A 26,724-nucleotide genomic window follows, 5' to 3' on the forward strand; every position below is an offset into this window, starting at 1 on the left:
CCACTACTAATTCCCCCACTACTAATCTTAACAATGAAGAGGAGACCTGTGAAGAGAAACAAGAGGAGCATGGGGAAAACATTGAGGCAGTACTAGACCTGTGAGTATGGCTGTCTTAAATACTTTGAAGCTTCAAAGCTTCGTTCGATGGGCATGGGATTCGAATGGGAAAATAAAATTTGAATATATAATTATATTATATATATATATATATATTTTTTTTTTTTACCTGCAAAATCAACTCTGCCTCTCTTCTCTTTGTTAACTACAACAAGCAATGCCGTTTGTTATTTACGATGAGGTCGGACTCGGCACTGACAGATTTGTGTTCATTGTGCTGCTTTTATAAAACCTCAAATGATGGCTTACAATATTTCATGAAAGCAAAGTGTTTAGTTTGTCTAAGATTTTAAAAGGTTTAAACTTTACAGCACTGACAAAGTGCTGTACAAGTCGCACAACATAAAAAAAAAATAAAAAAATATAATATATATATATATTTTTTTTTATCTCAAAGCTGCGAATTAAAATCGAATCTGCCCCGAAGCTTCCAATGCCAAAAAATTTTTGAAGGTCAGCCCTACCTGTGAGTCTTCACTGGCCTCTTTTTCATCAATTAATACAAGTCGGATAAACTAATTCTTATTTAGAAAGTTCTTAAATCAGAATGTCAACATAAATGTCTTTACATTAAATTGTAAATCAAAATAAATTAGAGGTGGGCATAGATTAATTCTTTTAATCTAGATTAATCTATCTGCAATCCTGGATTTAATCTAGATTAAAATGGCTAAAAAAAAAAGAAAACCTGCCGAAGGCATTCAAAATATGTGTGTTCTACCCAAATAATGACCAGAAGTAAGTCCTTACTTTTTCTTTCCTCCTTATGTTTCTCAGGCCAGGTGGCCCATTACACCATTAGCCCATCGCCCGTTTCCAAAATGCATTACAGACTGTTTGAAAAAGCTGTTTTGCTATGATAATTGGTAATGAAATATCAAAATAATGTTCAATAAGATGTACTTGTGTTTAATAAGTTGTTTTATTCAGAAGTTAACACAAATACATAATATTACCAGTACAGTACAGTATCTAGCACACTCTCAGGAGCAAAACAGAAAGAATCATTTAAAACTTGAACTATGTGACATGGCTTGAATCAACTGCTCCAGTGGAGTTGCTCAGTGGCCAATGGTGTCAACTGTGGTTGTACTGGGCAGCTCCCAGGTGTGAATGGAAAAGAACATCTGTGCTCAGCGAACCTACCCTGGGTAAATAAAGGTAGAAAAAAAATGTTTTTTTTTCTTTTTTTTTTTTTAAGATTAATGTGTTAATTATATTATCGCGCGATACTAGTATAGCGTTAACGCAGCACGTTAACGCCGTTAACGGCCCAGCTCTAAAATAAATACATAGGATAGGCCTAGCCTACCTACATTTGTGTGTATTCTTTTCCATTCTCAAAAACAAAACCTACTTCTTCACCTGGACTGTAATCTACAAAAGGTTTTCTTTTCACATAGCAGCATATTGAGAGGGGCACCCTTTAACTGTTACGCCGCTGGATGGCATGCTGGGTACAGCTCGCTAGCTAGTCACGTAGCGAAACAGTCGGTTAACAACTGGGAGAACTGAAAATAAAGATGAAGAAATAGAGACCGGAAATGTTACATGGTACCAACGTTTTGTACATTTGCCATGTTGTTTCACTAAGTTCACACATTTCAAGGATCAGTGATGTAACTTTCAGAATTAATGCTTTTGTTCCCGGAAACAACATTTGCCTGGTCCGCGGTAGCTGTTAGCAATGAGGGCAGCCAGCTAGCTTGCTTGTTTAATTATCTCAAGATTCAAGATTCAAAAGCGGTCAGGTAGCGGAGATTGTGCTTGTCACCAATGCAAGAGACTGCGGTCGACTCCCGGAGTCAGCATTGCCTTGGCTTGGGCTGATTGCTATACTAACTCGTTTGGCTGGGTTAGGGGGAGGGAAGCCGTGGGTGGGAAACTGCCGTTGTGGACAGCGACGCCTACAGGTCAGGTCTGGGCACTTGCTCAGCGGAGACAGGACTTGAGGAAGGCAGCGTGACCTCTCATGCATTACACTTCACCAATGAGAGTCCTCGCTGCCAGGTGAGAAGAGAGCCACTGGCTGTCGCCGCACGTGTCAGAGGAAGCGTGCAGATACTTCAGGGTTCCCTTGTACCGACCAGTAGGAGAACATGCGCACAACAACCAGGTAGGGGAGGGGGGGGAATTGGCACAACGACTAAATTGGGACGGGGAGAAAACAGAAAAATCGGAGAAAGAGAGATACAAAAAAAAATTAAAAGATTCAAGATTCAATAGTTTTATTTCAAACCACAGTATTAGTTTGGCTACATTTCCCATTGTCTGGCAAAATAACATTTGAAAAAATAAATGAAAGAGGAAACCCCCCCCCTGCCCCCTAAAAAATAACTAATAGCAAGATTACATATATTTCAGCAAGTACAATACGATACAATTTACAATACACAACATATGATACAATACAATTTGCAAATACTTCAACAACACACACACACATTAGACTACTCTCATGTCACCCTTCCCCTTAAATCGTCCTCATACAATAAGTTGGACTTCCTCCCTGGTATACTTTGCGAACACCATCTTTTTAAACGTCCTCTTTAATATACTTTAGATTTACTGGATTTGGTCTCCTCCAAATCATTCCACAAGGTAACTCCACACAGAGAAATACACATAGCCTTCCTGGTTGTTCTTGAAGATTGCTGTTCCAATTTGAGTTTCCCTCTAAGGTTATATCTTTGGAGTCCCGCTCTCTCACAGAACATTTTCTATATCTTGTCAGGAAGGCTGTAATGTATGACTCTGTACATGAACTGGGCGGTTTTGTAATCCACCAGGTCCTTTAATTTCAGGACTGAAACTTTTAAAAACAAAGAACTTGTATGTGCTTTATAACTCTCATTGGTTACAATTAGGGGTGGGGGGAAACATCGATACGTAGTAGTATCAAGATACTTTGCGTGGCGATACTGTATCGATACAGGGACGCCAAGTATCGATATTTAATTATTCATAAAAAATATATATATAATGGTGATCCATTTTGTGAATAAATGTGTTCTCTGATGTAACAATATCTTTGATGGCAGACGACTGCTTCGGAAAATCTCTGCTAACGTTACCTAATGTTAACATAATTAGCAAGCATAGATAGATGCTGAAAGAATGGTTTGTTTTCAGTTATTTTGATGGTACTGCCTAGGGGTGTGGACATTTCTTGATTCAAAGATGCATCAACGATGCAGATGTGGACGATTCCGCATCGATGCAGTGACAGAACATAATGGATCATAGCCTACTAATGTTGATGCAAAAGAGGCAGCGACATGTTGTGACAAAGTACATAGACCAGTGGCTTCACAACACACAGACAGATCTAGAAGCATCGTCTTTAAATCGAAATCATTCGCAAAATGGTTGGATTTTGAGGCATTCTTTTTGGATTTTGATAAACAATGGTAGGGATGGGCAAAACTCACAAAATTGCTATTCGATAGTCACTGGGGAACTATTGTTTTCACTTACTAGGGAACATGACATTGAACTTTTTTTGTATTTATAAGGAAGTTGCATTGTTCATTTCAATACCTGTAATAGTACAGTAGTCCACACACACACACACATGTGCATTCAGTTAAGTTGGAATATGACTGTAATACAAACAGTTCAGTTTGTCAGGTACATGCAACACAGATTACTGTGTTTACATCTGTCTGCTTGAGAAAATACCATGTTCTGCAATCAAAATGATTGAAGTGAGATGAACAGACTGCACTTTATTTTATTAGATAAAACATGTTGACAAAGTTTTATTTTGCAGTTGAAAAAGGTAATAAATTAAATGTGAAAAAATATATATATATATCGCAATCTTACCGGTAATATCGCAATACTCAGCGTATCGCAATATATTTAGTATCGCGATACTATCGTATCGTGACGCAAGTATCGCGATAGTATCGTATTGTGAGGTCTCTGGCGATTCCCACCCCTAGTTACAATCCTGATTGCTCTTTTTTGGAGCATAACCAAAGGAAGTAGGTTAGTTTCATAGGTATTTCCCCACACCTCTACACAATAGTTCAGATATGGAAGGACCAAAGCATTGTATAAGATAAAAGAAGATTCTTGGTTCAGCCTTGACCTCCACATAATACCCACACTCTTTGAAATGTTTGCTCTTAGGTGGCTTATGTGAGGCTTCCAACACATAAAAAAAATAAATCATGTTCCCTAGTAAGTGAAAACAATAGTTCCCCAGTGACTATCGAATGCGTGAATACTTTCCCTAAGCCAGTTGTACTTCCGTGTTCGGTTTGCACGATCTGATTGGCCACTGACGTTTCTCTCCGCGCCCAATCGCGTTACTCCTAACAATCGCGCCTAGCTTTCAGTTCCACAGCCCAAGTCCTTCAGTCCGACATCACATCAATATAAATAACGTATTGTTTTCATCTCTCTATACTCATATCAAATCGAAATAACGTATTGTATTGTTTTCATCTGATTCCATCAACACAACATAAATGTTCAAAACACGACTTCATTATTGCTTGCGACTTTGGGCTTCATTATTCAGCCACAGGCAGGAGTTTTTAGATCACAGGCTGATCATGCATAATCTCGCCCACCAGACTCTTCTACCGAATTGACTAGGTCACGCAAGTCAATCAATATATTAGTTAGTTAGTATATTGATGCACGGCGTATATTGATGCACGGTGGTAGCGCATTAGTTAGTATATTGATGCACGGCGGTAGCGTGTTAGTTAGTATATTGATGTGCTAGTTAGTTAGTATATTGATACACGGCGGTAGCGAGTTAGTTGATAGTTAGTAGTATATTGATGCAGGTAGGTAGCTGATGCGACGGATTTGTGGAACTGAAAGTTCTGAAAGTTAGGCCGCGATTGGGCGCTGAGAGAAACGTCAGTGGCCGTCAGTGGCCAATCAGATCGCACAAACCGAACGTGGAAGTACAACTGGCTTAGGGAAAGTATTCACGCCTATCGAATAGCAATTTTGTGAGTTTTGCCCATCCCTACCATTGTTTATCAAAATCCAAAAAGAAAGCCTCATAATCAAACCATTTTGCGAATGATTTAAAGACGATACTTCTAGATCTGTCTGTGTTGTGAAGCCACTGGTCTATGTACTTTTTGTCACAACATGTCGCCGCCTCTTTTGCATCAACATTAGTAGGCTATGATCCATTATGTTCTGTCACTGCATCGATGCGGAATCGTCCACATCTGCATCGTGATGCATCTTTGAATTAAGAAATGTCCACACCCCTAGGCAGTACCATCAAAATAACTGAAAGCAAACCATTCTTTCAGCATCTATCTATGCTTGCTAATTATGTTAACATTAGGTAACATAACGTTAGCAGAGATTTTCCGAAGTCGTCTGCCATCAAAGATATTGTTACATCAGAGAACACATTTATTCACAAAATGGATCACCATTCAACGTTTCTGAAGACTCATGTGACAGATAAGTACTTATGATTACCCCCCCCCCCCCCCCCCCATGTTTTCATGCAGATTTGCTACTGGGAACAACATTTTGACTTTCAGTCGTCCTCCAGCTGTCTCGCCCACTGATGTGCCTGTAATAACAGCTTGGTTTTCCATGCCTTTCCTGGGTATAGGCATTCAGCCACCAAATAAAGATTGTTGCCTTGTGGGATGCCAGTTGTGATAAAAAGGAGCAACGAGGCCTTAAAGAAGCTCTCATGAACAAAAGTCGTGTCTTTCTTCCCAGATGATCCAGACCAGCAAGACCCTGCTAGAGAACTCCGAGGGGGTCTACGAGAGAATCCTGCAAACACAGAAATCAGGTAAGGGACGGTGACATGAAAAACCCAGAAAGGAGGTAAGGGACGGTGACATGCAAAAGGAGATAAAATAAATGGGGTGGACCGTGGGTAGCGGGAGGGGGCAGGGAAAGCCCATTAAAAGGCTGTGTTCCTTGGCAAAGATCTACCGCCCCTCTGAACTCCACCGCCGCCTCCGGCCCCACCAGCTCTCTGAAACACAGAGCACAGATCCAGCTAAACAAAAAGATGGATCTGATTATGCTCTACCGAGTTGCATAAGTGTTATTTTGATTCACGCTCGTGTATGTGACCCAGGCCCTGCTTTGCTTTGAAAAGCTGGTGTGTTTGAGTCACACCGGCTGCATCGGTCCCAGTGCAGAGTTGTAATTAAAAAGGCTTGAAAGTGAGGTTCAGGGGGCGGGCTGGGTGGAGTAAACACTGAGGGCTGGAGCCAAACAACATCAAAGCCAGCAGTCGGCAGTCTCATTTATTATGCCTGTTCTTCACCAGGCTCCCACTACCAACCAGACACGCACAGCAAGTCCATCTAATGAACAAATTAAAGGGAATCATTTACTTGAGTGAAGTTCGGCTATATCTTTTCGGCAAAACAAAACAAAAAACATTTGATCTCATTGACATAAGGACACAGCGTTTGCTCTTTGATATAATACCTTTTGTACTCGTCAATACTTATTTAATGAGCCTTTAAAAAATATATATATATATTATTTATCCAATGCAGCACTTTTGGCCAATATATTGTGTCTAAGCAGTGTAGAAAGCTAATTTATCATCAGGTAAACTAGCTGGAAGCCCTGAGTGAGGGGGCGGGGGCAAACCATCATTAATGGGGCTTTATTGTTTTCCAGATGGATGACGTGTAAAATATTCATTGTCTATTGTCTCTATACATCAGAGGATGAGGATTGTGTCTTTTAACCAGAGAGCACACCGCAAATCAAAGGCTTTTTTAGTATTCAGTTGAAAGCCCTTCCAGGGTCTGCCTTCCAGGGTCTACCTTCTAGCCCCAATCATTACCCGCCAGGGATTCTGGAGCTGAGATGCATGTAGCAAATATAATGGCCTTGAAAGAAACATCAGAGGCACATGATTGATGATTATATATATAATGAGCTTGATTTTGCTCATTTGCTTGACACATTCCAGGTGCTAACTTGTACAATGTTTCCTGTTGGTCCCTCATCCCTCTGTGCTTTATTGGAGTTAATCAAACTGAAATATCAGAAATAAAATTACAAGTAAAGGACTAGTGTAAACACTAAAGTAGAAGAGGTTGAAGAGGTTCCACAGAAGAAGTAGTTCAGAGCTGTTGGTCACAGAGAGCCATCATATATGCTTATCCAGAACCAGCTGGACCGGATTCAGCAACCGATAAACGCAAACATTGATTTATTTTCCAACCTGAACTGAAATGCCACAATTCTATCCCGGTGGTGTGATTTTGTTGCGTGTGCGCCTGTGTGAATGTACAATGCACGTGGCTCCAGGGTAGAAAGTGGGTCAATACAAACTCTATTCCCCCTCGACAGCCAGCAGAACTTTCCAGTGGCCACAGCTAGTGAAGTTGTGAATAATCCATCAAACCAGCACAGACGCACTCCTGATCCCCTTAAAAAGCCTGGTATCTGTGGCCAGAGTCGAACGCCTCGCCTGGCACTTGCACACACGGGTTTACACGGTTAACATTCAGGGAAACCGGACGGATGGCCGACATGAATTACACAGAGATGGTTCTGCAGGCCAAGCGCAACAATATGGTGATCAGCGGAACATGGGGCGAAGAGCCAAATATGAAATATAGCAAACCGTATATACAAAGATTGATATACAGTTTTTGTTGTCTTGAAGATCAAATTACTCAATAGGATTTTGGCAGCTTTGTTCATTGTGTGATCAGGGCATTGTGTTAAAAGTGGGCTTTACTAATTAAAATATATTGGTTTACATGCGTATCTCGGATAATACAAATACCATATCAGCCATTCCCCATATGCGTTTACATGGTAGATCAGGATACCGTCTCATTCATACTCACTGCTTCCAGGTTCGTTATTTGACTGGTATTGAGCCAGTGGGGACGGGACGGTTACCCAATCTCATGTCATTGTGCTTGGGACATTCCTTCTCCTGCCTGCCACGCAATGGTTCTATTACACACTGTCAAAGTGTGTAAGCTAGCTCACAGAGAAATTTGTTTGAAATGCCTCGCTCAGAATGACAAAATGAGCCTTCCCCTCCACCCGCCAGACTCCATAGAACGTTGCTAGGCAACCTCTGCTATGAGTTGATTGTGTGAGTGCACCATCTCTAGCACAGTCATGCTTCACATACACAGCAGTGATTCTCTCTGTAGTTACAGAACACTACCGGAGGCTGAGGCTCCTTCCACTCAGTGCATCACGTCAGACAGCTCAAGCTAATGGAAAAGCATAAGTATGCATTATTAGGCAACAAAGACATATCATGCCTCTGTCTTTGTCGATAAATCTGTCCGATTTGTCTATCACACTTCCTAACTCATTCGCTTTAATCCTGTGAAGCAACAACACAGGTTTCTATGTACATTTGCTCCCAAGCTCCAGTGACATACCTCTCTCCACAGCTCGGGGATCGACAACAACCCAAACTCACACCTGTCCTGGTGCACTCTCACGCAAAGGGTCTCTCCTGCATTGCCATGGCAACAATACCAACGGGCTGGGACGGAGCCCAGCTGATTAGAATGCCTCGGGCAGGATACGAGCATGCTCAGTGGGAGCTTTGGGGCAGGGGAGCGCTACAGTACAGTATGTGCTGTCAGCTTGTGTGTGTCTGATGGAAGCTCTTCCCACCTCTAGTCACCACTCCAGACCGCCTGGCCTGTTGCTGTGGTGTCAGGACCACACTGTGAACCTGACTCCACTTTAAACGTATCCTTACGGAGACCCAGTCATGCAGCAGAAAAGAGGGAGCGAGAGGGGTAGGAGAGGAGGGGAAAGGGGAAAGCTCCTCAGGAGACAAATCCCCCCTCTGTTCAGTGCCTTGATGCTAATCCTCAGTGAAAGAACGTCATGTCTGTCTGCCCACGCTACTCCTCTCCCCTCTTCCTTTCTCCCCCCCCCATTTCAGAAGTAGATTCTCCTACGGTGTCACGAACATTCGTTTTCAGCCATTTTCGTTTGAACACCCGCCTCCACTTTATAGCATCTCCCAGACAAAAATGTGACGCAGCAACAAAATACCTGAAACAGACACCACTCTCTGCCAGTGTCACACTACAAAAATGAACAGAATGAAAGTATTGTAGACTGTCGTCTCTGTTGAAAGAGCCAGAGTATCCCTTCCATACACTTTCAGCACCAGTGGTGCCTTAACAATTTGGTTGCCGAAAACTTAGAACTACGTTTCTGTCGCCCGATCGTTGAGTGCCGGAAACGTAGATCTATGTTTTTCTCACAGTATTTATTTTATTCGCTATTGCCATTCATAATTCAGTAAGTAAGGTGGTTGTTTGTATCGGTGCATTTCTAATAAGCTGAAATGAAACGATTGCACATAAATTAGGTAAATAAATATTATTTACAGATTGCAGAATAACAACGTTACTGTGATTAACACATTGTGCGCCATAAACGGCGTAAGTCGTTATTGCCCACCATGCATTGAACGCAAACAACGGCGTAAAAATCGTTTTTGGGATCAATATTTAATTTTTTCGCCATGGCATTCATAATTCATCCAGCCTCCTTCCGGACTGCAGCGGCACCCTGTCTGAGATTGCAACGCCTCAATACCGCCGCCTGGCGGATGGTCTGGCGAGTTACACTCACGCCAAACCGGAAGTGGCGATCGGTGCATTGAGGAAATTCCTCCACCAGAGATATATTGTGGCGTGGATCAATATACACACTCGAGTGCAATTTGATCGCTTTCGAAACGCAATAATCTATATGATTTCGGTGTTTATTGTGCCATACAAACCGGAAATGGATCTAGGAGATCGACGTCAAATAATTGGGATATTTTTCCTCCAGTCTCATCGGCGAACGGTAAGAGGACACTAACGTTATTTTCAGCCCGATTGTCCATTACTTTGTTTGCAATCAGTCTGATCAATATATCACCCATACTACATAAAGCCGTTACTGTGATGATCAAGGAATTATAAACGACCCCCCCCCCCCTTTCCTCCACGCATGATGAAGCATAATGTATACCGATCATATACATTTGAATTTTTTAATATAGCGTGTATGGGAAAGAAACCGCAATCGATAATCTATCATATGCGTTTGGGCCTATAACTAGCGTTTTTGGAATTACAGCAGAAAAGATTAAAAACATACTTATATTCTCGAAGGTATTAACACAACAATGTATGAATGAAAAAGCATAACGTTCCCACATCCTGAACGATAGATAATCGATGTTGAATGGGCCATAGTAATGTCAATATAGCAATACAATTTAAAAAGTTATAGCCCTGCAAAGAAGGTAAACATCTCCATAGGCTTTTAACGGTGGCAGAGAGGGGTATGAGATGGGCACAACCCCCGGCGGTCAATGTGTTAAGAAAGTGCAATAAATGTTTTTATAAAATTTAAATAAAAAAGAATCGTGAGAGAATCGTGATCTCAATTCGTGATTCACATTTTAGCAAGAATCGCCCAGCCCTAATGTGGGGTTGTACCAACACTGTCTACTATGTTGCAAATTCTCATTTTGGCGCATTCCTCCAGTTCAGATGAGACAAGGTCCTCCCCCAGTGAACTAAGCCATTCTGAATTTAGCGTATATGTGACGTGTAAGAATTCTCATCTGCATACCTAACCCCTTCTGTGGTTGTAGCCACCGCCCACAATCAATGACAATGACTCAAACGGAGCGAGTGGAAATAATGCGGAAGCGGTTTTCCCTGTCAGACACTTGCACTTCCCCAAAAGAGAGGGAGAGACATGGAGAGAGAGAGAGGCTGCATTTGACACACAGACTCGCGAGTCGAAGCGCACACATGCCAGCGTTTCCGTTAGCCGGTAATTACCGGTATTTGACCGGCAAAATCTGTTGAAGTCCGACATATTTAATCTCTCCGGTCTTAATGTCTGGTGAAAATAATTCCCTGAGTCTAAGCACAATTTGATTATTTGAATTGTATTAAAATAGGCTAAAATTAAATAGCCTATGCGATGAACGAAACGATCATTACATTTGTTTCCTCGTTGCTTCTAATAATGACAACGACGTTGTCAGCGAGAGCTTAGTGCTGGGTGTGCAAACTTTTGTGAAGCTGCAGAGCCGGAGCAGCAGCAGCACAATGCAGTATTCCAGCAGTACTCCAATTCAGCCATTTTCAATTCAATGTTGGGTGGGGGGCGCTGCTGTGCGGTCCCCAGAAAAGAGCCAATAACAGCTGAATCAGCTGCTCTGCAGCGCCATACTCTTTGCAAATAAGTCGTTGCGAGGTGGAGAGAGTCGTCACGCAAACCCACAATAATGTTGCCGTCTCTCTCTGCCAAATTTCTCAGTTCTTCGCTTGATATAATTAATACAAATGTCCAATATAACGGAATTCGTTAGCTCATAAAAATGTGATTATAACAGACTGTTGTTTATTAATGTCGGGCGACTGCCCACAGACACCTATTTGATTTAAAGTCGGCAGCAGCACGAGTCTCGGGACTTATTTTATTTGGAACTTTATACGCAAAAGTAGCCTAGTTTTAAGTAAAAATATTATAAATCTACATGCCTTGATGATGTCATTCTTTTGTTTTGTTGTCATTCTTTTGCCTATCAATTGTTTTTAAGCTCAATAAAAGCTCAATAAAAGCTCATTTGACCGGTAGATTGAAATCTACTGGACACTGAGGCCGGCAACAATTTTTTCTAACGGAAACCCTGGCACATGCACACGCGTATTCCGATCCGTGCAATAATATTCACGGGGGTATATATTGTCATTTGAAACAAGTTACCAATGCATTGTCCCGTGGGATTATGCCCCCCCCCCCCCCCCCCCGCGGCGAAATTAATTAGTCCCTCTCTCTCTCTCCCCCAAAAGGTATCTGCCAGTGCAGTGGGTGACTGTCACTTAAAGCGCATTGCGAGTATGGGCGGAGCCCAGCCAAAAACAGCTTGGAATCTTGAAGGGCAGAAACTGCTGCTCTACAGTACTTGATTATAAATACAAAACAATGAAATTTTTTGAAAAAAAACGTACAGATGTGTTCCATAGATGCACAGGAATTGTGTAAAATTGCCCAAATAGTGAAAAAAATAGTAAGATAGTTCCCCTTTAGGACCACTGAGGCCCCAACCGGCGTAGCGTGGGAGCGTGTCCTCTTGACTCTTTCACCTCACATCAGTGGCTCTTTTGTTTCGCAAGTCATCGTGAACACAAGCTGTAAAATCTCTCTCTTCCCCCCCCCCCCCCCCCCCCCCCCTTTCAGCGATGGAGTTCCACGAGAACCTTCAGGACTTGGGAGTGAAGGAGGGTCTGAAGGGCAGGAAGTTGCAGAAGGCTGTGGAGAACTTCACCTGGAACATCACCATACTGAAGGTACTGTCACACTAACCGCTTCTAGGTTATTAATGATTGGTGATACAATAATAGATGTTTCTGTTTGGGTCATTGTGAAAAGTAATTTGTTCAGTCGATCTCTATTCAAATCGATATTGAGAATAGAATACAGCTGCAAGCAGCCATCTCAAGCATATTGAGAATGTAAGCTTACTGTAACACTTTTCAAGACATCTCAAAACATAGAGCATCGCTTTGCAAGTCCTGTAACAGTAGGTGAAACGGTGCCCGAGATATGGCTGTTTGTAACAGTAGGTGAAACGGTGCCCGAGATATGGCTGTTTGACAAATTTGCACATTGTCCTGATGGTGGCGCGATTGAGTGCAACCAATTGGGGTCACAAATGTATATGTTGAGTTTGGTTGCTCTATTAAAAGAGAATAGTCCCTCACACTGTCTTCACTTACATTCAATTCTAATATAGAATAGAATACAAATCTTTTAATAATCCCGAGGGAAATTCAGCACTACAGATTGTTCACATTGAACAACAATAAACATTTAGGTAGTCAATAGGACTAAAATAAGAATAAGAATATAATAATATAAGTATAAGTCTTTATTTGTAATCAGATTAACACACACACACACGCGATGGGTGGCCCACAGGAACACACACACACACATGCACTGAATTACTGACTAAATGTTCTCTGCACTTCCCATCCCATCGTCCTTCACCCCAAGGGCAGCTGGGAGCAGATGAGGGCTGCGGCGAGCACCGCACCCGGGGACCAATCCAAGTGCTCCTGTCCGTCTTCGTCAGAGACGTGACAGCGTTAGTGATCTGTTGTGCATGTTTTTCCATTGGGTTTATCTTATCGGGAGCACAGGGAGAACATGCAAACTCCACACAGAAAGGCCCGGGAGATACTCCACCTGGGTAACTGGCAACCTGGTCCCCAAGCGGAAATCGAACCCACAACCTTCTAGCTGTGAGGCGACAGTGTTAACCACTACACCACTGTGCCGCTCTAAAATAGAATAAAGAATAAAAGACGGTCCGGGATATACATTCTGGTATATATACATTGTAAAATCTTAAATATAAACTATCCAGACAAAAATGTATAGTACAATGTACAGTAATAAGTAGGGATGCCCCGATCGATCGGCCACCGATCGTTATCGGCCGATAATCAGTATAAATATGCGATCGGTGATGATGCTTTATTTTCACCGATCGTCAAAACCGATCTCACTCGCTGCGGCGTCTGCTTCTCTTTCCAGCCCCTCCCGCACGCATGTAAACACTGGTCTAGTCTAGTGGGATGGGAGGATGGCGTCTCCCTGAGCTAACGTTAGCTGCTACCGTTACAAAATGACCCAGTCAACTATTCACTTTTAGTTTAATACATGATGAGGCATTGTCTAACCGAACGGTATCTAGCCGGCCAGCTACCGATAGCTCCTGATATCAACAAATGCTCCAGAAATAGTCTAGTAGAGACGTGTATGATACTCTGTTAGCTCACGTTAGCGCAAGTTAGTTCACTGTTCAAAACGAAATGTCCCATTGAACTAAATAATTCACTGAGGCGCTGTATCAACATTATATATCCGGCTAGCAGTAGCTACAGATAGCTCCTGATATCAATGTCTTATAACACTGATTCGACGCGTATTCGAGCTGAGGGCTTGCTGAGCACAGTAACGTTATACCAATAGGGTCCAGCTGCAGCGCAGGAGAATCCTGGCCGTAGCTGGAGGCTACTCGAGTCATAGGTCCAGCTGCAGCTCCGGAGAATCCTGGCCGTAGCTGGAGGCTACTAGAGTACACACAGACAGTGGAGCTTGTTGCGTGGTGGCGTTGTCTCGCAGATAATACAAGTACAAGTCTAATTATATAATATATATATTTTATAAAAAATTAAAAAAGATTTATATAAAATAATTTGTAATTCTTTTTTTAATCAAAAACGATCGGTATCGGATCGGTATCGGCCGATATGGCTCACGACGATCGGTGATCGGTATCGGTGGCAAAAAACGTGATCGGGGAATCCCTAGTAATATGTGTTAAAGTGTAAAGTGTCCAGGAAGATTGTGAGAAGTGTAAAAATTGGTGTTCAGGAAGATTTCGCCAGGCTGTACTGTCACCCTGTGCTCAGTGATGCAGTGAGGCACAGTGATGCATTATAGAGTCTAATGACTGTCGGAATGAAGGACTTCCTGTGCCGTTCAGTGTTACATCTAGGGAGTCTTTGTCTAACACTGAACGTGCTCCTTCTTTCAGCCAAGTCTGTGTGTAGTGGGTGTGAGGGATTGTCCATGATGCTGTGGAGCTTAGCAAGGCTCCTCCCCTCCGCCACCACCGCTAGAGAGTCCAGCTCCACCCCGACCACGTTACTGGCCTTCCTGACCAGCTTTTCCAGCCTGTTTGTGTCCCCCGCTCTCAGTCCGCTGCCCCAGCAGGTCACAGCATACAAGAAGGCGCCCGCCACGACCGACTTGTAGAACATCCTCAACATCCTTGTACAGATGTTGAAGGATCTCAGCCTTCTGAGGAAGTAGAGTCGGCTCTGGCCCTCCTTGTAGAGTGCCTCTGCATGTTTTGACCTGTTCAGTTTGTTATCGATGTGGACTCCGAGGTATTTGTAGTCCTCAACCATGTCCACATCGACCCCCCTGATGGAAACGGGGGTCACAGCCTCACAGGTGTACTCCTCCTCCCCAGATCCACAGCCAGTTCCCTGGTCTTCATCACATTTAGCTGGATGTGGTTCTTTTCGCACCATGTGACGAAGTCCACTACCAGTTCCCGGTATTCCTCCTCATCACCGTCCTTTATACATCCCACTATCGCAGAGTCATCAGAAACTTCTGAAGGTGGCAGGACTCTGACCGATAGTGGAAGTCATTGGTGTTGTAGACGGTGAATACAACTCCCGCTGTCTTAAGAAGGCAATCAAAATACTGAAGGACCCACACCACCCGGGCAACAAAGACCTCATACGGCTGTGCTCGGGCAGGCGTTTCAGCGTCATGCCCACCCGGACTAACAGACTGAAGTTTAGCTTTTATCCCAGGGCCATATGTGCACTAGACTCAGCAAAAATTTAAAACAACAATCTCTTGACTATTAATATATCGCTCCTAGCTTTGTCTGTGTTCACGTAGGGCTGTCCCCGAAGCCTGTTTTTGGGATTCGAACTTCGTCAGGGTTTTTCGAACAGACGTTCGAACCTTCGTTTTTAACACATTGGTCGCCAAGATAATTTTTTAGCGTTATTGCCCGCCATGCGTTGACCGCCAAGATCGCTGTACAGCGTTTTTATATCAATATTTCATTTTTTCGCCATGGCATTCATAATTCATCCAGCCAACCTCCGGACTCCAGCGGGACCCTAGATGTGACTGCAACGGCTCAATACCGCCACCTGGTGGATGGTCGGGCGAGTTACACTCGCAAAAACCGGAAGTGCCATCGGTGCATCGAGGAAATTCCTCCGGCAGTCGCATCTCGCTACGGGACTTCTGACAGACACTATAGTACATATGGATCGCTTTCTAAACTTAATAATCAATATGATTTTAGCGTTTATTGCGCCATACAAAACCGAAAAATGGACCTAGGCGATCGGTGTCGAATAATTGGGATCTTTCACCGCCGGTCTCATCGGCCCACGGTAAGGGGACAGTAACGTTATTTTCAGCCCGATTGTGCGTTTCCTTGTTTGTAATCAGTCTGATCAATATATCACCGATACTACATAAAGCCGTTACTGATGATCAAGGAATTATAAACTACCCCCCCCCCCCTTTCCTCCACGCATGATGAAGCATAATGTATACAGATCATATACATTTGAATTTTTTAATATAGCGTGTATGGGAAAGAAACGGCAATCGATAAGCTATCATATGCGTTTGGGCCTATAACTAGGGTTTTTGGAATTACAGCAGAAAAGATTAAAAACATACTTATATTCTTATACTTATATTCTCTATCAGCATCAGATGTAGTTTGTAGGCCTGTTTGAAGTGTGACATGGAGGTTATTGTTGTGCATGCATGCATTCGCAAGATGGCTGCTGAGTGAGTAAGCTGGGTCTGAGCTCATGTCTGTTTGACTCTTTCTTTATTTAAACTGTAGCTTAATGACTTCCTAAACCACTACATCTACTACATCTATATATATAGACAAGACTTGTGGCTTTATATCACAAACATTTTGCAACTCTGCTTGGCTAAACGACTGATTGTTTGTAGTACAAACAATGGATGAAGACACAATGAGAACCTTATCTCAATCCATCGTCCAACAGATAAGAACTGATATGATTGCCTTCTTGGATGCTAAGCTGGAACCTATTATTTGTACTTTGAACGGCATTCAGAACTCTGTATCCACACTAGCAGACCATCTGCAGCTAATGGAGCACCGTGTTGGAGCCAATGAAGATAATGTGAATGATCTCACCACCCGTGTCATACAACTTGAAAAAGACAACTCTTACCTGCTGACAAAGATTGATGACATGGAGAACAGAAGCAGATCTTTGAACCTCCGCTTCATAAAAGTACCCGAGGCCGCTGAAGGTCGGGACCTGATCGGGTTCATGACTGGCCTGATTCCTCAACTCCTGGGGCAGGAGAACTTCCCCACTCCATTATCCATTGAAAGGCTCATCGCAATCCGACCTCTCGACAGGACGACAGATCCAACCCGAGACCTATCCTGATAAAGCTACAACACTTTCAGGATAAAGTCAAGATCCTCCGACTTGCACGTGAAAAAAAAGAGTTGTTCCTTAATAACTTGCGTGTCTTCATCTTCCCCGACTACAGTGTTGAACTGACAAGAAAACGCCAGGCCTTCCTACCAGTGAAACGGCATCTCAGAGATCTTAATTTAAGATACTCACTTCGTTTTCCAAGCACCCTGAGTGTGTCCGTCAACGGCAAAGAGGAGCTGTTCCGCGACCACAAAACTGCCGAAGCTTTCTTCAAGACTACAGCGTAATTAACTTCCATTCTCGTCAAAGTCTCTCGAAGATGTCGCCTCATGTTCTTGGATGACAATGTTGATGACTCCAATCGATGCCAACAGGCTAGCTTTAGCCATTCACTCGCCACTAACGTTAAGACAATCTCTCGAAAATATCCTACGTTTGTTAACATTCGTTGTTAACTCCATCGACATGAAAATAGTGACTTTTTGAACTAACCGGTGGAATCGCCTTGTTTCTGTCAGTCTTTTTTTTTGCTGATATTCTTTCGTTCTCTAAACTCGCGTCCAACAGGTTGGGTACGCTGACTTTTTTGTTTGCCGGAAAGTGTGGCGTCTCCGTCTACTTTCTACTGCCGTAAAGCGGTAGCATAGTGTTGTAAAGTGTCGCAAGGTGTAGTCTCGTTATCTTTACACTAAGAGGAATAATTTATTTCAGTTTTTCTTTTAGGTTGTTATCTTGTACTATGTAATGCTCTCTTCTTTTCAGGTTGGACTGAGGGTATTATTATTATAAAAATAATATATATATATATATGTATATATTGAATTATTAGTTGTATTTATATATATATATATATTTTTCCCTTTAATGAATCTTGTCACTGAAATGTACACTGTACCCTTTCCAACCTCATATGTGGTACTAACTTATCTTACCATTTGTAAAGTTACTACTGAGCTACATATACATAACATAAACAGACAAAGCTCAGTGAGGTGGAGGTTCTGGCCTACTCACCTAAATCCTTGGGCCTAAGGGGTCAAGGATCAATGTGCCAGTCTTGTTTTCTGTTTTTTGTTTTTATGTTTTCTGTGTGTGCCAGTTATGTGTTCTGTCTGTTTGTCCTGTCTCTGTGTGCTCTTGTGTTTTATAATCTTTTATGGATCTGCTTTTCTCTATGTTTGGTCAATGATAGTATCCTTATTAAACGTATGAACAACTGGATAGTGTTAAAGGTTTGAAAATTATTCATTTGAATATCAGAAGCCTTCGTACCAAAATCACTCTACTTCGTGCATGGGTTGAACTATATAAACCAAATATTATAACCCTGTCTGAAACCTTGCTCTCCACTAGAATATCTAATAATGAAATTAAACTCACAAATTATGTCTTATATAGAGCTGACAGGGGAACAAAGGGAGGTGGTTTAGCCACATATGTGTCATCCACTCTGGCTTCCGAACTAATTACACCTGTTGTTGAGCCGTCTCACTTTGAGAGTATTTTTGTAAAGGTAACTCTGCATGAAAACAAGTATATTACTATAGGAAATATTTACAGACCTCCTTCTTCACCTGCTGAATCCTTTAATTCTATAGCCTCTACCATAAACTCTATAAGTAATAAAAATGAACTTCTTATTCTGGGAGACTTTAATAAAAATTGGATTGATAAATCATCTAACAAACAAAAAAGCATATTTGGTCATTTGAATTTAAGCCAGCTAATTAATGAGCCCACTCGTGTCACACCCACATCTCAATCTCTAATTGACTGGATACTGGTCTCTCATCCAGATAGAATTTTAAAATCAGGTGTAATGTCTGATTGTTTCAGTGACCACTCACTTGTGTACTGTATTTGGAAAATTAAACTTCCTAAATCACCACCCAAACTGATTAAAATCAGGCAATATAAAAAAATGAACATTGGCCAATTTATCAATGACGTGATTTCCATCAATTGGGATAGGTACCAACTAATACCAAATGTTCACTGTGCTTGGGACTTCTTTCTCTCTGAGTTTACTAAAACTATTGACAAGCATGCTCCTTATAAAAATATAAAAGTCAAAGGAAGGCATCTCCCCTGGATTACTTCGGAACTTATAGGTATTTTCAGGCAGAGAGACAAAGCTTGGGCAGCATCTCGTACATCTAAGGATCCTGCTGACTGGGAAAAGTACAGGCAGTTGAGAAATGTGTCCAAAACCATGACCAGAAATGCAGAAGCCAATTATTATAGAGAGTCTCTTACTCGTGATTTTAAAAATCCCAAAAACTTTTGGAAGAAAATAAAAGACTTAACTGGTTCGGATAAAAATATATCCTCCAACCAAATAAGAGTCAACAATATTATTTTACACAATCCTAATTTAGTCGCGGATGCATTCAATCAACACTTTTCTTCTGTCTCTTCTCCCACAATGCATGATCCTTATATTGCTCTTAACAATATTCAGCCCTGTAACAGCTCCTTCTCTTTTAAGAAAATAACACCTGTTGAGGTCCATGCTGCAATTAATGATCTGAAGGTAGGTAGTGGTCCCGGGTTAGATGACATTGAGAACAAATTTCTAATTATAGCATCACACATTATCATGTATCCACTCTGTGATCTCTTCAACATGTCATTATCCACTTGTGAAATACCGGCTATCTGGAAGTGGTCTTGTATCACTCCTTTGCATAAAGGGGGTGATTTTCTAGAACCTAATAATTACCGTCCAATCTCAATTATCTGCTCCACTATAAAAATATTTTAAAAGTTAATTTATAACCAATTATCATATTATCTAGATGAACACAATATATTATCACCCAATCAATCTGGCTTTAGATCAAATCATTCCACAACTACAGCACTATTGAAACTTACTAGTGATATTTTCTCTGCCTCTAATAATGGTAACTTGACTGGTGCTATTTTTATTGATTTAAGCAAGGCCTTTGATCTCGTTGACCACTACCTCCTTTTAGATAAATTATATTCTGTTGGTTTGTCAAGGAATTCTTTATTATGGTTTAATTCCTATCTGCATAATAGAAAGCAATGTGTAGCAATTCAAGGTAGACAATCTGATTTATTAGTTCAACAAAGAGGTGTGCCGCAGGGCTCAACTCTTGGTCCACTTCTTTTTTCTATTTTTATAAACGACCTCCCTTCAATTATTTCTGAATGTTGTATTCAGCTCTATGCTGATGACACAGTAATTTACACCTCCAAATCCACTCTATCACACATTGAATTAGCTCTGCAATCTGATTTTAATTCCTTACAACATTGGTTAGCTGCTAACAAATTACTACTCAACTAAAGCAAATCATATACAATGATCTTTGGTACTCCCCAGTGCATCAAATCTAAAGCCAAATCTCGTGTATGTGCTATTCATAGTTTAGATGGTACACCTTTACAAAGAGTCGAACACACAAAATACTATTATCATTTAAGTGTCACATTGATCATATTGTAAGAAAAATTAATCTTAGTGTGGGTATTCTCTATCGCTCCAGAAACTGTTTAACTCTTTCTGTTAGAAAAAAGCTTGTAATTCAACTTATTTTGCCACTTATGGATTATGCAGATATTGTCTACCAGGTTGCATCCAAAACAAATCTCATTCCTCTCAATACATCTTACAATAAATTATGCAGATTTGCTCTTGGATGCCCTTTTACAACTCATCACTGTCTAATGTATGAAACACTGAATTTGCCCTCTCCCACTGTGGTTACAATTTATTTTCAAATGTATTCATCTTAATTATCCACAATATCTAAAACAATACTTGACTCCATATTATTCCAATTATTATTTAAGGCATTCTAGCCAACTCTATTTTTGCATACCTACACTTTCAACACTCTCAAAAGCAACAGCCAAGAAAGCCTTTTTGTTCAAAGCCCCTTCTGATTGAAATAACTTACCTGCAAATACTCGTTCCATCTCATCTTTTTATTTATTTAAAAATGCGCTGTCTTCTTACTTCCATAGTACATGTACATGTTTTTAGTTTATCATTTTTATCATTTTTAGTTTATCATTTTTAGTTATCATTTATATATTGCATACTATCATGACTTTCATTACTTATCTCGTACGAAGTAACGATCCATTCCTATCCTTGCTGGATTTTTGTTTTGTTTGTCCTGTTTATTTTGTGATCTTGTATGTTGGTTTACTTATTTTGTAATTTCATTTCTCAGTTGATTTTGTTGTTGTAGACTGTTTTCATGTCCAATGTTTTTTGTGTGTTTTTTTCTTTTTCTGAAAAGTACATACGCTGTATTGTGTTAGGATCCCCTCGAAAACGAGATGCTACATCTCAAGGGGTTATTCCGAATAAAGAATTTCAATATATATATTAACACAACAATGTAAGAATGAAAAAGTATAACGTTCCCACATCCTGAACGATAGATAATCAATGTTGAATGGGCCATAGTAATGTCAATATAGCAATACAATTTAAAAAGTTATAGCCCTGCAAAGAAGGTAAACATCTCCATAGGCTTTTAACGGTGGCAGAGAGGGGTATGAGATCGGCACAACCCCCGGTGGTCAATGTGTTAATAATTAAAAAAAAAATTAAACAAGAAAATATTATTCTAAAGTTTATTTTATATATATATATATATATATAAATAAATATCCTCAAACTCAATTTGAATAAAGTGATTAATCTGATTAAATTAGTATTTTTTTTATTTTTTATTAAATCAACTTTCTTTAACCATTTGGTTGCCGAAAACGTAGAACTACCTTTCTGTCGCCCGATCGTTGAGTGCCGGAAACGTAGATCAACTTTTTTCTCACGGTATTTATTTTATTCACTATTGCCATTCATAATTCAGCGGGGCACCTTGTGCATGCTGTACTGAATGTGTCTGAGCTGGCAGACGGTCTTATACCGCCCTCTAACGCCTTCTGCCATTATTGCACCCCGTTAGAAACGGGTTAGTTTCTTTTCTCTACCGAGCTGCGGTGTGGGGGCGGGTCCTAAACACTCCGGATAAACACATGCTTGTAGGGATGGTTTGGACTACTGACCCCGCCCGCCCGTTGAAGTGCAATGCCCAACAACGTCAGATACAGGATCGCTGTCGATAACTGGAATGGCGATGAGATTATTGGATTCTTTTTTTTGCATAACATCAGAGAACAGGTAAGGACACTATATCTGAAAGCCTGCATTGATCTGATATTTATTTCTACCGCGATTGACGTTATCTGTGTTTTATGTGTATGGCTGTTTGCCGTTGGGTTGCAGGAGGGGGGGTAGGAGGTGCGCCGTTCGAAACCACATTGCATGCGTGCACGAGGAAGGATAATAATGATGGTCTAGTGTTGATTTCAGGAAGATCCGATAATCAGGTGAAAAATTACGTGTTTATTGAATTACACAAAAAAAATTTAGCGTCTTTTCCCTGGAATTACTCAGAAGCAACCAAACTATATTCATATTCAAAACGGTATAAAACGTTGACCAGAAGCAACTCACTGAGACTCGACGGCGTTATTCGATCCATAGCTATACTATAAAATATAGGTTTAGCTCTACAAACTACAACTACATGGGGTTAATGGACGGGGGTCACTTCCCGGAAGGGGCGTGGCACTCAATGTGTTAATGAATATAACTCATCAGTTTTAATACTATAATATTAGTGTAGCCTAATCTTTATCTGCAACTGTGAAGAAAAACCCCATTGTTTTAAACAGAATGAATAGACACATCTAGAATTTAGATCAGACAAACACACTTTACACTTTATATTTATTGATAAAGGATTTGCACTACAACTCGTACACCTACTGTGAATTGTACCTAAATTGCACCTCGTCCCATTTCTGCCTTGCACTATATAGTATTGTATATTAGTACACTGCACAGTATTGTATATTGTATGGTAACTACGTCTATTCTGCATCGAACATTGTACATATGTCTAAACTGAACACTGTGACCTCATTTTTTTACTTCTAATTTTACTATGTTATTTTATTTCATACTTATCTTGTCTTGCACAGTCTCTGGAGCGTAACAGTAAGAAGCATTTTGTATAAAAGTATTCTGTACTTCTGTATGACAAATATTAAAGAAACTTGAAACTTAAAGAAACTTGAGAAACTTGAAACACATATTGTAAAAAATGAAAATAAATAAATAATTTATAAAAAAAATTAATGTTGATTTAGAATTCGAATGCCAACGTAACGAACGAAGGTCCAAACGTTTGAACGTTTGGGCTCAGCCCTGGTGTTCAGGCAGGCTGTCCCGTGAACAAGACCTTCTATACATTTCTCTCTCTAGATAAGGCAGGGAATTTTTAAGCTGCAGGTAAAATTACTATCCAAAAATAGCTTAGCATTGCAGTGAATTCGCTGTAACATCCAGCCATTTAGTGTTGGAACGTTAACAAAACATCAAATCCTTTGGTGAAACACAGTTTCCCCATTAACCCCACATGCAGCATCAATGACAACATTACTGGTAATGGGAGAGGAAAACACTGTTCATTTTCACCATAGGCTGTGAAAAAATAGGAGTGTGAGAGGTCTATATCTTGTTTTAAACCCACCCAGCAAGGTTCCTTCCTCTGGGACTTAAGGTTTCTAAGAACCAGATACTTCAGGGCAGAAAGATAATTATAATCTTAACAAAAGCAAAACGGTTCCAGCAGCTACCATGGTGTTACTGGGGTTACCGGTTCAGGCATTACTTGCACACCGTTGTTTTTCTCTCAAACGCAGCTGACTACTCTACTACTCTTCATCGCCGTTTGGAAAAGAGTATGCTATTTAACTCAACGTTACATGGCAAGATTCAGCAGATTCAGTGTTGTCTGTAGATTTAGCAAAGAGCAGGTGTCAGTCCATTACAATGATCCACGTTCAAACTAGCTAACTAGTGCAACCCGCCCAGCAGTAAAGTTGAAGTTTAACGAGTTGGGTTAATGAAGAGCCACACACATTTTACGTTGGAAAACAATCTCAAGTACCTTCAATGATACGTATGGTTCCACTGTGAGTCTGTTGAAATTACTCCGTTTCAGTGATTGTACTATTTAAAATTACTGATGCGTCCCCATTTAACCTAATGTCAAATGTATGTGTAGGGGCTACAGTGGCTCGGGAGGTAGAGCAGTCATCTCGCAATCCGGAGGTTCCTGGTTCGATTCCCGCTCCTCCCGGGCAGCGTGTCGATGTGTCCTTGAGCAAGACACGTAACCCCTAATTGCTCCCGTTGAGCAGGTTGGCACCTTGCATGGTTGCCTCCGCCATCGGTGTGTGAATGTGTGAGTGAATGGGTCAAATGTGAGTAACAAATTGTAAAGCGCTTTGGATAAAAGCACTATATAAAAAAGCAGCCATTTACCATGTATCTTTATTTTTTATATTTTTTTATTTTTTAAACAAACATATAAACAAACATGACAACACACGATAAGATATACAAGCATTAATTAACAGTGCATATCCAATGAAATTACCATTTAGTCAAATGTCTTATACAGGATATACCCCTAATCTAAAAACCTACACACATATGCTCTAGCTCGTACCCCCCCCCCCCCCCCTCCCGGACCCCCCATTGGATAATCCAACCATTATAACTTGTTCCTAACCAGACACTACCATTATATGCTAACTTTTATTCTCTCCACCACTTCTAACCACATTGTCATTTTGGATTCATTGAGACCCAAAATTCTTGCTGTAGATATTTCTTGATAAATCACATCGAGATATGTAAGAGTCCAGACCTTCCGGCACATTTTTTCCGGTTGAAACCATCGTGATGCTATCAGCTTTTTAGCCACTGTGATACCGGATAAAACCAATCTCTTTAGCTGTGGAGGTACTGCATGCTCAAAGACATCATTCAGCAGTAATACAGAGGGGTGTACAGGTATATCCAGAGTTAAGAGATTTGCTAATTGCTGGGTCACTTCTTTCCAAAATATCTTAACTGGTGGGCAGTCCCAGTACATGTGCATAAATGTCCCTTCGTCCCCATTTGTACATAGGGAGCATTTGGAGTCTTGTTTAAGACCCATTTTGTTCAGTCTTATAGGAGTTAAGTATGTCCTGTGAATATAGTTAAGATTGATTTGTTGATGGTCCGGGTTCCTTGATGCAAGTCGTACATTTGCCCAGGCCTCTTGCCAGTCAAAGTCTGTCTCCAGGTCTGGTATATCCCTCCTCCAGACTGAGTCTAGATGGAGGATTTCATACGAGGCCGTTAGTAATTGATGATAAAGATCTGATACAAAACCTCTTGATGTCTCTTTCATAGAAAAATTTGTGGTATCTGTGGTGTACAATTGGTATACTTAATGGAACACCGTGAGCCTTCAAACATGCCAATAACTGTGCGTAAAAATAATATGTGGACTTGGTGAGATTAAATTTTTTGCGTATTTCATTGAAACTACAAAAACCCTGTTTGTTGAAAACGTCTCCTAATGAGTGTATGCCTTGCTTTTCCCATCTAGGGAATCTTATAGGTTGTTTTCCAATCAAGAGTGCATTGTTATTGAATAAGGGAGTATGATTATGCCATTTATGTGGGGTAGAATATTTTTTTTGTGTTTCAGGCCATATCCGGATCGCATGAGTGATTATGGGGCCAAATTTCCGTTCGCATTGCTTAATTGATAATTTGGTGTATACTATGCCCTTCAGCCTATGTGGAGCTACTATATTTTCTTCTACATTTCTCCAGGATACTAATGCTTGGGGATCAAACCATGTTGTTAGTGGTCTTAAAGTGTACGCCTTAAAGTAGTGGTAGAAATCTGGAAATGCCATACCTCCGTCTGCTTTGTTTCTCTGTGCGGTGGATCTTTTTATACGTGGTGGTTTGTTATTCCAAATAAATTTGTATGTGGAGGAGTGTAATTCTTTCCAGTAACCCTTTGGAGGGGGTAGCGGTAGCATTGAACTGAAGAAGTTGATTCTAGGTAGGACGTCCATCTTAACTATTGATATCCGTGCCTGTACTGAGTTTTTAAGTTTTGACCACCTGACAAGGTCGTATTTGATTTTGTTTTGGATTTTTATGTAATTGTGCTTCACCGTTTGGCTTATGGTAGGGAATATTTCAACTCCCAAACATCTAAAGTGTTTTACCATCGGTATCTCTTTTGGGAGGGTTATATTTCTTTTTGCAGGGGCGTTAAGTGGGAGGAAGGCCGACTTCGGCCAATTTATCCTAAATCCCGATAAATCTCCAAAGTCCTCAATCAGCTTGAGAAGATGAGGCAATGCGGTGTTGGGGTTTTGCATGAACAGTATTACGTCGTCCGCATATAAACGAATTTTGTGTTGTGTGCCCTTGATTATGATTGGTTCTATGGATTGGGATTGTCTTATATATTGTGCTAAAGGCTCTAATGATAGATCGAATAGTCCGGGACTAAGAGGGCAACCCTGTCTGGAAGAACGTGATACCGGAAAGATTTCGGAGATGATTGTACCTGTTGTAATCATGGCCGATGGGTCTTTGTATAATACTTTAATCATATCAATTAATCCTTTTCCTAACCCCATCCTTTCTAAT

The 26,724-nt window shown here is 40.9% G+C and overlaps 1 protein-coding gene across 1 annotated transcript in view; it reads left to right on the top strand.

Annotated features, from left to right (window-relative positions):
* Positions 1 to 26,724, top strand: part of plcl2 (phospholipase C like 2) — a 130,100-nt gene that overhangs the window by 91,453 nt on the left and 11,923 nt on the right. Inside the window, exons 4-5 of the mRNA XM_084336063.1 lie at positions 5,839 to 5,914; positions 12,346 to 12,455. Of these exons, the coding sequence (XP_084192189.1) occupies positions 5,839 to 5,914; positions 12,346 to 12,455 (186 nt within the window). The remainder of the gene's footprint in view (positions 1 to 5,838; positions 5,915 to 12,345; positions 12,456 to 26,724) is intronic.

Source organism: Notolepis coatsorum (assembly GCF_963971535.1).
Source record: "Notolepis coatsorum genome assembly, chromosome: 19".
NCBI classification, from domain to species: Eukaryota; Metazoa; Chordata; class Actinopteri; order Aulopiformes; family Paralepididae; genus Notolepis; species Notolepis coatsorum.